The sequence below is a fragment of the Cnephaeus nilssonii genome (genome assembly GCF_951640355.1).
Source record: "Cnephaeus nilssonii genome assembly, contig: SCAFFOLD_136, whole genome shotgun sequence".
Lineage (NCBI taxonomy): Eukaryota > Metazoa > Chordata > Mammalia > Chiroptera > Vespertilionidae > Cnephaeus > Cnephaeus nilssonii.
This window is the reverse complement of record NW_027645560.1, coordinates 33,422-45,000: the sequence shown is the minus strand read 5'-3', so window position 1 is coordinate 45,000 and position 11,579 is coordinate 33,422. Positions and strand designations below refer to the sequence as shown.

Genomic DNA, 11,579 nt, shown 5'->3' with positions numbered 1-11,579 from the left:
ATTTCCAGATGTTTCCCTGTTCCCGCCCCTCCCCACCTGGCCCCTGTGCCTTCCTCATGACCACCCCTCTGGCGGGGAGGGGGGCTCCCCGGGGACCCTGGGTGTGGCTGAACGTCTGGCTGATGCTGGGAGCCCGGGGATTCCTGGAAAACCAGAGCGATTTTCCAGGCCGACGGCTGGAGCCAACTGGGAATCCACCTCCGAGAAGCTCGGCTCCAGGCCCAGCTGGGAGGGGGCGAGGCCGGGGTGGGGCGGGGGGGAGGACGTGGGGGAGGCTCCGGGGGCCTAGCGCTGCCAGCCCACCCACATGACTGCTAAGCTGAGCGACTCGATCGATGAGCCGATGAATCGACGACAACGCCCAATATGGGCTGAACACTGTCTGCATGCATCTAGGGTCACAGCAACCTGCCAAGTGGGAATTACCCCCCCCCCCGCCCCATCTGACAGGAGACGGGGGCACCATGCCATGCGGAAAGGTGCCCCAGGTCACCCCAAAGCTGGTGGCAAAACAGAGGTTTGCACCCTGGCCAGTCTGTGTGAATTCTACACGGGGCTAATGCGAGGGTCTGGAGGGGGCGGGAGAGGGAGGGGGGCGGGAGGGGGAGAGAGCAACTCTTCCCCTGAATACTTGACGCCAATCATTCTGATTCTGTCCACCTGGCTGGCACAGGCTGGGGGCGCCCCGGGCACACCTGTGCCACGCCTACGACGCTCGGTGCCCCGCCTTGCACGGGGACTGGCTGGGATTCCTGCTGTCATAGCAGAGAGACGGGGGACCAAACACAGCGTCCCTCCGAAGGAACCCTAAGCCGTGGGCACTCGGACAGTGGCACCCTCTCCACAGGGCCCGTTCCATGGGCAGGGCTCCGAGTGAGGGGGCGCCGGCCGCGCCCCGCCGGCCAGCGAGGAGCCGAAGGCACGCGGCACCGGGCTCCTCTGTCCGTGGCCACGGCAGATGTGGGGAACCCACGTAAACATGGCGCGTGGGACACATCAGTGTGTGCGGAGGGCACACAGGGGGGGCTCCCCGGGTCTGTAATGTTTCGCTCCTGTCCACAATCCCAAACTCATCTGCAAAATAGTAACATCTGTCTGACCCCGGGCCACGGGCCGGTGACACTGTGTCCGGAGACGGAATTGTTTCCTGTCGCAGTGTTCCTGTGACGGGCGTCCCCAGCCGAGTGGGGGTTCCTGTCCTGAGCCTGTGACGGAAGGACACGTGGGCACCCTGGGCCCAGGCCTGGCACGGACACCCTCCACAGGCCTGTGGGTGGCCGCGGGCTGGCGGGTGTTAGCAGCTGTGATGGCGAGAGGCAGCGTCCCCACAGGCTTGGCCCCGGTCATGGGGATGAGGCTGTGGTCGTGGCCAGCGGGGAGTCAGACGCTCTCAGACCACAGCCCCTCTGTGCGTGCCCGAGGAGGTGGGGGGAACGGACCCCCGGCGCCCCAGCGGCCCGCCGTCCTCAGAAAGGGCAGGCGGCCTGGTCTGCCGAACCGAGCGGGGCCCTGGGAAACGGCCCGCACCCCAAGTGCATCGGACCCTCCACGTTCACAGACACCCGGTGAGGACGGCGGGGACAGGCCACACGTGCCCGATTCACACGCTGGTGCCCGGCCCCGGACCGCGGAATGCGGCCTGACGGGGAAGTGGGGTGGGTGGTTGCAGGTGATTAGCCAAGAGGAGGTCACGCTAGAGCAGGGCGGGCCCCGATCCAATGGGACCGTGTCCTTCTTAAAGGGGACACTTGGACGCAGACGCACGGGGAGAACGCGATGGAGATGCAGGCAGAGAGGAGGTGATGTGTCTACACGCCAAGGACCCCCGTAGATGCCAGGCAACCCCGGCCCCGGGAGAGAGGCCCGGGACAGTCTCTCAGCCTCAGAGGGCTCCAGCCCGCCCATACCCTGGCCTGGCCTTCCGCTCCCCCACCCCGCCCCTCCGCCTGGCCACCCCATCACGCAAGCCTGGCTTCCCTCCGCCCCCTGCCCTGTCCTCTCAGGCCCCAGGGCGATGGCCGGTCCTCCGTGTCCTTTCTCCATCCTCAGAGCCACATCCTGGATCAGACACCTGCTCTCACCTGATGTCTCAACAGCAGCCCAACAGGTCCGCCTGCCCGGCCTGCCTCCCCCGCAGCCTCCCCCTCTCAGTCCAACACCTGGCCTGTCCGCCTCCTCCCACATTCCTCCTCCCAGCCGGCAGCACATCCTGTGGGCTCTACCTTCACACGGACGCAGAGCCCAGGTCCGCCGCCCACCGCTGCCCCTCAGCCCCTCACCGTCACCTCTCACCCGCCCTTGCAGCGGCCTCAGCGCTTCCTGATGCTCTCCCTGCTCCCCCTCTCCCCCCCACTGCCGTCCCTGCGAGCTCCCCGCTCTGGGTCTCACCCACATGCCCTCTCCTGACCCCACCCCACACCTACTGTGCCCTCTCCCCTTCCTCGTCACCTTTCCCACTTCACGCCACGGTTATCTTTGTTGTTTCACTCCCGCCTCCTGCACTCATCCCGGACCCGGGGGTTCTGTCTGTTTCGTTCCCTCCAATACTCCGCACCTACAGCAGTGCCCGCACACGCCGCGCTCGGTAACAACCACTCCATCTGTGCCGGAGCCACGTCAACCAGGGCGAGCCGTGGCGCTTCGGGTCCCCTTTCCCCTCTCCTAACCGAACAAGGAGCGCTGCCCACCCACTGCTGCTCCCGGTGCCCGCGGGCGGAGACGGCCCGGCCTGCAGGGGAGGCTGCCGCTCGCACAGGTGCTTTCCCAGCGCCCCCTCCCGGGGGGCGGGCCGACAGGGCTGGCTATGCTGATGGCCGGGATGGCACACCCAGCACCCCGCGCCCAGGAAGCTGTCTGTGGGAAGGTACCTGCCCCAGCTCTCAGAGGTGCAGGGAGGGACCTGGGGCTCAGGACGGGGCCCCACGGGCTGGTGCCAGGGCGCTGGGCACACGGGGGACCCTCCAACAAGGTTGGCGCCCTGAGATCAGGAGGGACGGTCCCAGATGCTGGAGGTGTGTGTGCCCACGGCCTGGCCCTCACAGCCCCACACATGTGTTCATGCGGCCACGTCTGGCCATGCTGGTCTCGGCCCCTCCCCATCCGGCGGGCTCTGCAGCGACACGGTGGTGAGATGGCCCTGGAGCTGGGGCCACCGCGGCTGCGAGGCTCTGCGCCCCCTGAGGGGCCGGGCTGTTGGGACAAGGAACTGGGTCTGCCTTTTGAAGCCCCTGACCCCTGACCCTGAGCTCAGAGCCGTGCTCACTCGAGACTGGCCGTGTGCCCAGAGCTTCACAGACAGCGTCCAGCGGCGGGAACACGGGTGCCCCGCCAGCGCCCAGGTGCCTCCCCCTGACCCCTGACCCAGGTGTTGCCCACGAAGGGGCCTCTCCACCTCCGGGCCGCCCAAAGCCAAGGTTAATCTGAACCACAGGCAGCATTTAAGGTCAAGGTCGCGGTGCCCAGGACCCTGAGGCCGTGGGTAGAGGGAGCCATGCCCCCTGGGAGCTTGGCGGTGCTGACCCTGGCACCCGGGATGGGACCGTGTTTGGGAACAGGAGGCAGGTGTAACCGGGAAGGTGAGGTCACCTGGCCCGGGCGGGCCTGGTCCAATGACTCACGTCCCTGCAGAGAGGGACAGTGGACGCAGAGACACACAGTGCAGGGAGGGGCCGCGTGGTGAGGGCGGCAGGGGCTGGAGCGGAGCCAGCCCCGCAGGACAGGACAGCCTGTCCCCCCGGAACCCACGCGAGGCCAGGACCCGCCAGGCTCGGCCCGCCCTGCGCCCTGCGCCCAGGCTCTGGCCTCCCGGCTGCAGAGGTCCCAGGGGGCGTCGGGTGCAGCGGGAGTGAGGTGCCATGGGCCCCGGGGCCTGAGGGTGACAGACTGTGAGGTGACAGTCCTGTTCCCATCGCCCTGAGGCTTGGGCTCCTGCCAGGCTGTGCCCCATCCCACGGGGCACGTGACAGCGTGAGGGGAGGGAGGGGCCCCGGGCGGAGGGTGGACACGCGGCCCCGGCGCCATGGGGCGGGCGGGGAGGCCAGCCCACCACCCTCACGCGGGGAAGATGCGGTGCGGGCTGCCAGCACCCCCCACCCAGCCCCGCTCAGGAATCCCCCGCCCGCTCCTGCCCCGGAACTATGCCCGCTCACCCACGCGCTCCCACCTGCTGGCATGAGTCACGGCCTCCCACTCAGCTCGCTGGCACCTCACCTCGTGCTGCTGCCTCCGCGCCCTGCCCAGCTCTGCCAGGCCACCCTCGGCCTCTGTGCTGCGGACCCAGGCCTGGCTGCGGGGCCCGGCCCGGCCTCCCCGGGGCTCCCCTGGCCCTGGCCTCGGGCTGCCCTCTCTCCAGGCCCCTCGCCGGGGTGCCCGCTGCCAGGCTGCACAGATGTGGGTAAATCCCACGTCCCCCTCCTCAGAAGCAGCAGTGACTCCTCGAGGGGACTCGGCAGCTCAGGGGACAGCCCGCCTCACCCCACAGCTGCTGCGGCTCCCTCCCCACGGGCTCCACTTGCCCACCCGGGGCCCTCACCCTGCCATGTGCCCTCCTGGGGCTCCCCCTGCGAACCCACTTCACCAAGCGCTGTGCTCACGGCACCTTCCCAGAGGGGCTGCGGAGGCCGCCCAGCTCCCGGCACCCAGCGCCCAGCGCCGACCTCCCCCCTTCTCCCGCTGCCCTTTACTCCAGAGGGAGCATTTCCAAAGACATTAGAACGGTCACTTGGCACGCACACGTTCACGCTCCGTCCCCCGCACAGGAATGTCCGCCCTCACTGAGCCCCCCGCTCACCCCTGGGGCCACGCAAACGTGTGAAATGAGTGGCGGTGTGAACGCAGCCTGGGCCCCAACGTGGCCCTGAGGGCAGGCGGGTCCTGGGCAGGGGACAGGAGTGTCACCAGGAGAAGGTGAGGAGAGGAGCCTGGGAGGGGCAGAGCTGTCCACGGGCAGACGTTCCCGAGCACAGGCCGCGAGCCCGCGGGGCGGGGCTGGGACCAGATGTCCCCGTGGCGCCCAGGGCCAGCGCCTTCCCCTGCCCCGCGGGCCTTCCTGACGCTCCCAGCAGCTGCCGCCTCCCCCGCTCTCCTCCCCCACCGGCTCCAGACCGGGTCCCCTCCTAGCCCCTCCTCCCGCCTCCCCCCACGGTGCCCCGGCTTCCTGTCCCGGGGAGAAGAGGAAGGCGGTCCAGGTAACGTCCTCAGACGGAGCTTGTAGGGAAGCACAGCCAACGCCGCACGGGTTCAACTGCGGGCGGCAGACGGACACCGGGCATGCGTGTCCGGCACTTTCTGCAGGGCTGAGACCAGCGCAACCTGGGGTGACGCCCCTGGGGCCACACGTTAGCAAAGTCTTTGGGGGTGCCAGCTCAGCACATGCAAACCCTGGGCCCACAGGCTCTCCGGGGTGCCGCCCACAGACACAGAGGCTGTGCGCGACATGGCGCCGCCCAGAATGGGCTGAGCAGCGGTGTGAATGCCCCGCCCCGGGGGCTGCCGTGGACAGCAGATGGTGCTGGGGTCCCACACAGAACGCCACCCAGCGTGAAGGCACCTGAGCCTCGGGGCGGACGGCAGTGCTGTATCACCGTCACTGTTCCCCAAGCGACAGGTGCACGGGGTGATGTGAGGGCGTCCTGGTCCCTCGGAGACGGGGAGGAGGGACCGTGTCTCCAGCCAGCTCCCCGGGCCGTAGCCCGCGTCAGGAATCTACGCATGTGCAGATGGATGGACGGGGACGGAGGGCGGCGACGGGGACCACAAAGCAAGCGGGGCCAGTGCGGTTGAGGCAAGGTGGCACAGGGGTCCTGACCCATTTTCAACTGCTCTAAGTTATAAACTATCTATCTATATATCTATCTATATATATATATATATATATATATATATATATATATATATGTGTGTGTGTGTGTGTGTGTGTGTGTGTATATATATAAAGAGGTAATAAGCTAATTGGTCCTAATGGTGTCCCAGTCACGACCATTCAACAGGCTGCCATCGCCGGGGGCGGCCCCCCCAGCGGAGGTGCACGCAGGCCCGCCGCACCATCCAGCCCAGAGCAGGGGCGTCAGGACGGGGGCGGGGCTTCGGCGGAGAGCTCTCAGCACTCCTGTGCCAGGGTCTGAAGGCGCAGAGAGGAAGGGAGAGCAGATGGGCAGTTAGGGGGATCAGGTCAGGAGGGGAGAGCAGTTAGGGCCATCAGGCAGGCAGGAGAGCAGTTAGGGGCATCAGACAGCCAGGAGAGCAGTTAGGGGCATCAGACAGCCAGGAGAGCAGTTAGGGGCATCAGACAGCCAGGAGAGCAGTTAGGGGCATCAGGCAGGCAGGAGAGCAGTTAGGGGCATCAGGCAGCCAGGAGAGCAGTTAGGGGCATCAGGCAGGCAGGAGAGCAGTTAGGGGCATCAGACAGCCAGGAAAGCAGTTAGGGGCATCAGGCAGGCAGGAGAGCAGTTAGGAGCATCAGGCAGCCAGGAGAGCAGTTAGGGGCATCAGGCAGGCAGGAGAGCAGTTAGGGGCATCAGGCAGGCAGGCAGGTGAGCGCTTAGGAGCCAGTGGTTCTGGATTGCGAGAGGGATCCCAGATTGGAAAGGGTGCAGGCCAGGCTGAGGGACACCCCCCCCCCCAGCCCCGTGCACGAATTTAGTGCACCAGGCCCCTTAGTATGAAAATAAAGCAAAACAGCCACTGAGGGCGGTGGGGCTCGCAAAGGCCGAGGGCCGCCCTGGGGGTGTCGGTGCCCTGCAGCTGACCCGGCGTTTCCGCTCCTAGAAAAATCCCAGCGGAGACAGGAATGCGGGTGCTCCCAACGTGGGCGGGTCCCTGCTGCCCCAACTGGAAATGACTCCCACGCCCGTGGAGGAAAGCACGGGAATGCATGGGGTGCCGTCACCCAATGGAGTGCTCCGGAAAATGAGGCGCCAGACCCTCCGCTCCTCGCCGCAGCGCAGACGAGTCTCAAGGACCCGGCGTTGCACCCCAGAAGCCAGACACCAAATACTTGGGGATCCGGGCAGGAGCGGGACTTGGGGTGACTGGCGGTGCCCGGGGCTGCTGGGAATTGGTGCTATTCCACCAATTCAGTTGTGGACCTACGGTGAGCTGAACACTTAGAATTTGTGCCTGTTCCTGTACCCATGAAATATTCCAGTAAAAAGTAAAAAATGAGGAAGTCCAAAAGGAAAAGGCTCCTATATACTTTTTAAAAATAAAAGACAAATCCAGTATTTCACTTGTGGGTACTAGGCCGGAGGGATGCAAAGATGAGGAGGCTGGCCGGCGTGGCTCAGTGGTTGAGCACTGACCTATGAACCGGGAGGTCACAGCTCAATCCCCGGTCGGGACACATGCCTGGGTTGTGGGCTCGATCCCCAGCAGGAGGTGTGCAGAGGCAGCTGATCAATGATTCTCTCTCATCATTGATGTTTCTGTCTCTCTCTCCCTTCCTCTCTGAAATATGTATACATACGTATATAGATGGATAGGTAGACGTATATATAGATGCACAGAGATGAGATGTCTTAGCCTCTGGGGATCGCAGCATCCGTGGTGGCAGGAGCCTGGCAGCACCATGGGGCTGGGCTGTGAGGGACCAGCCGACTGGCACCACCTTCCACCCCAGAGAGCAAGGCCCGTGCCCACAGTTCCTGGAGGACCCCAGCAGATCCACAGCATCGGGAGACACACTGGACGAAGGGCTGGCACGTACAAAGCCTGGTGACATGAACCGACGCCCGCCTGCCCAGGCCCACCTAGATACGGTGCCCGCGTCTCCAGCACCACCCTGGCGGCAGGGAAGCCCCCAGCTGCCACCCGCAGCTGAGAGCCCAGGCGCACCTCCTCCCGAGGCCGGCCCCACCTCCCGGCCAAAGGAACCGCCATCCTGGGACGTGGTGTGAGGTGCTCAGAAATCTGTTCCCCATCGATGTTCCCAACCGACAGGGAGGAGGCCCGCGGGCCAGCCCTGTCCACATTCCTCCACGGGGCGGCCGCACCTCAGGCCTGGGCGCCGACCCACATAGCTGGGTGCTCCCGTGCACACTGGGGGCCCGGAATCCGAGCCGGGGCACTGTGCCAGGGGCTCACCCCCACAGGGGATCCGGCGGCCCAGGGCAGCCCCTCCGGCCGGGCCCTGGCGGGGTCCTTGTTGGGCAGCGAGCCACAGGATCAGGCTGGCGGCCTGGCTCTGGAATTCTCCAGTTAATAAACAGGACCCGGTTGGGACACCTGTGTGCCCGCCGGGCGCTGACTCTCTGGCCCGAGAACTCTTTCTTAAACACGAAGGAAGGAAAATAATAACAAAGGACGCGGGGATGAAACAGCCTGCCGGCCAGGCGAACTTTCAACCCACACCCTCAGCCCACCGCGGCCCAGCCCACACCCTGGCCAGGTTCCAGCAGAAACTGACTTGCCGGGGAGGTGGCTGGGCGCCCTGGCCACGGAGGAAGCCCGAGGCCCTACGAGACCACCCAGCACAGCGGCGCGGCCACGCGGAGCCAGCCACCCCCATGCCGGCCAGATGCGGCGGACAGCGGCTGGGGTCGTTGGCCGTCCCTGACATCATTTAATGTTCTAGCAGAGAGAGGGGCTGCCTTTATGTACCTCCCAGAGGGGCAGAAACTCCCGCTCCCAGCCAACAGGTCAGGACAGGCCTGAGCCGGGGTGGAGGTGGAGGGGGCGGAGGAGGGGGCGGGCGGGGAGGGCCCCAGGACGGGGCCTTTGAGTGCGCTCCGAGCCGTTCCGACAGACAAGTCCCAGTGTGCCCAGGGGGAGGAGGGCCTCACGGGTGTGCCGGGCGGAGGGCTCTACAGGGAGGCCGGTGTGGGGAAGCCTGGGCGGAGTCAGGCTGTGCAGGAGGCGGCCCGGAGGGCGGGGCCCCGGAACAGCTGCCCAGGGGCGGGGCCGGTTTATAGCAGCAGCCCGGGTGCTGGGCACACTGGAGCCACCCACCGAGTCACCGAGTCACCGAGCAGCATGCTCCCTGCCCTGCTCCTCCTGCCCAGCCTCCTGGGGGCCGCCCTGGCCAGCCCCGTGCAGGGCTCCCTGGAGTGCACTCAGGGCTCTGCCGCGTGGTGCCGCGACCTGCAGGCCGCAGCCCGGTGCGGGGCCCTGGGGCACTGCCGCAGCGCCGTCTGGAGCAAGCCCAGCGCCAGGACCTTGCCCTGTGACGTCTGCCTGGATGTGGTGGCTGCTGCCGGCAACGGCGCGAACCCGAACACCACAGATGCCGACGTCCTGGCTTTGGTGACCAAGACCTGCGAGTGGCTTCCCGGCCAGGACTCTTCGGCCAAATGCAAGGAGATGGTGGACGCCCACAGCTCGGCCATCCTCAGCATGCTCGGGGGGCCCCCGGGCAGCGCCCCCCCACAGGTGTGCACCGCGCTCACCCTCTGCCAGCCGCTGCAGAGCCTCCCGGCCACCCCGGGGCCGCTCTCCGAGGAGGACACGTCCGAGCTGGTGGCCCCCTTCATGGCCAACGGGCCGCTCAGCTTCCACCTCCCGCCGATCCCGGAGGACCCCGTGTGCCAGGACTGCGTCCGGCTGGTCTCCCGGCTCCAGGACGCCGTGGGCTCCAACGTGTCCGCGCTGGCCGACGTGGTCACGCGGGAGCAGTGCAAGTCCCTGGGGCCCGACGTGGCCCTCATCTGCAGCGACTACATCCAGCGGCTCCTCGGCCCCGGGGAGCACATGCTGAAGCTGGTCCTGCCCGAGGAGACCTGTGAGAGGGGCGGCTTCTGTGAGGCGCTGCAGGAGCCCCCCGAGCTCGCGGTCCCCTCGCTGGAGCCGCTGTCCGGGGGGAGGAGGACCGAGGTGCAGATGCAGGCCGGCCTGACCTGCGAGGTGTGCCTGCAGGTGGTCCAGGAGCTGGACCAGTGGCTGGACTCCAACAGCACCGAGGCCCTCATCAGCCAGGCGCTGGAGCGCGTGTGCTCCGTGATGCCCGCCTCCATCGTCCAGCAGTGCGTCACCATGGTGGACACCTACAGCCCCTCCCTGGTGCAGTTCGTGACCAGAGTCCCCGCCGAGAAGGTGTGCAAGGCCATCCGGCTCTGCGGCGGCGGCGGCCGGCGGCGGCGCGCCCGGGCGCTCCTCGGACCCCGCGCCACCCTCCTGCCGCCCTTGCTGGACAGGGACAACCAGGGCAGCTTCTGCAACGGCTGCAAGCGGCTGCTGGGCGTGTCCTCCCGCAACCTGGAGCGCAAGAGCACCAAGCGCGGCATCCTGCAGGCCTTCAAGGGCGGCTGCCGCATCCTGCCGCTGCCCTACATGATCCAGTGCAACCGCTTCGTGGACGAGTACGAGCCCGTGCTCTTCGCCACGCTCTCGGAGATGATGGACCCCGCCGCCCTGTGCGCCAAGGTGGGCGCCTGCCACGCCCCCCGGGCCCCGCTGCTGGGCACCGACCAGTGCGTCCTGGGCCCCAGCTTCTGGTGCGCCAGCCCCGAGGCCGCCCAGATGTGCGACGCCCTGGAGCACTGCCAGCGCTTCATGTGGAAAGTGATGCCCTTCAACACCGGGGAGCCCGAGTGCCCCCCCAGGGGGCCCTCCGCGCCCTGACCCCGCGGGGACCCCACTCCCGTCTCACAGCGGAGAACTGAGGCTCGGGCGGGAGGCTGCCGAGGAGCAGGGCCGAGGCGCCGATCCCCATCTTCACCACAATGCCCGTGGCTCTGCCCTTGTAAGTCTCCCCCAGCCCGGAACGAGCTGCCGGCCTGGCCCCGCCCGGCCACCCGCCCCTCAGCCTCCATCGCTGTGATGGGCTGACAGCGGGCCCGTCGTGGCCTGTGGTGCCCGCTCCGTCCTCTGCTGATGAACGCCCAGCTGTGAGCCTGGCGGGGTGAGCGGAGGCAGGGGAGAGGGCGGGGCAGCGGGGCCACCACAGGAGGGGCCCACCCTCCTCTCCAAGAGCTGGGGGCGGGGCTGTGTCTCCTCCCCAGCCACCCCCACTTGCTCAGGCCAGCGCTTCTCGTCCCCGGGTCCTTGCGGGTGGTCCCGAAGGTGTGTGAGGTGTGTCTGTGGGCCTTTCTGGGGAGGAGGCTGGGACGCTGCATCTCCCGGGGGTGCCGGGCTCCACAGTCCTTCCCCCGCCTCAGCCCACACGGGGCCCCAGACATCCCGCCGCCCTGGCCCCAGGCGGAGGGGAGCCTGCGCTGCCCTATGAGGAGGGGAAAATGTGCCGGGTCTGGAGTGGCTTCTGGGCTGCGGAGCCTTTCGGTGGTGAGCAAATCCTTTCACCTGTCGGAGCCTCAGTTTCTAATCTGTAGAATAGGGTGATCAGACATGTCTGGTGGGGATGGTGACACAATTCAAGGAGAGTTTCTCCCCCAGGGACCACACCCGTCCGTCTGCCGGGCCCCACAAAACCCGGCTCAGGTCCCCCGGAGAATCTGGCTATGCAAGCGCGGAATAAACGGAGCATCTCCAAACGCCGCCTGCCGTGTCCTCATTCCCCGGCAGGCCTGCTCCCCGGGCCCAGCAATCGCCCTCTCCGCCCCCCGGTGTCCCCTCCTGCGGGAAGTCCTCCTGGACTGGTTTAGCCACCCGATGTTTCTCTCCAGTGCTGTGTCGTCATCGGTCTCCTGTAC

General features: G+C 67.1%; 2 protein-coding genes across 2 annotated transcripts in view; one reads left to right on the top strand and one right to left on the bottom strand.

Moving 5' to 3' along the window:
• LOC307096575 (uncharacterized protein) overlaps positions 1–11,579 on the bottom strand; it is a gene marked incomplete at its 5' end in the record, with an annotated part of 66,751 nt that overhangs the window by 22,061 nt on the left and 33,111 nt on the right. The window lies entirely within an intron of this gene.
• Positions 8,798–11,423, top strand: PSAPL1 (prosaposin like 1). Its single transcript, XM_079800875.1, has one exon. It carries the CDS (start codon positions 8,968–8,970, stop codon positions 10,549–10,551), a length of 1,584 nt encoding a protein of 527 aa, XP_079657001.1. The 5' UTR covers positions 8,798–8,967; the 3' UTR covers positions 10,552–11,423.

What these genes read in the sequence shown, in the direction of transcription:
- PSAPL1 (XM_079800875.1), top strand. Translation starts at nt 8,968, where the DNA reads ATGCTCCCTGCCCTGCTCCTCCTGCCCAGCCTCCTGGGGGCCGCCCTG.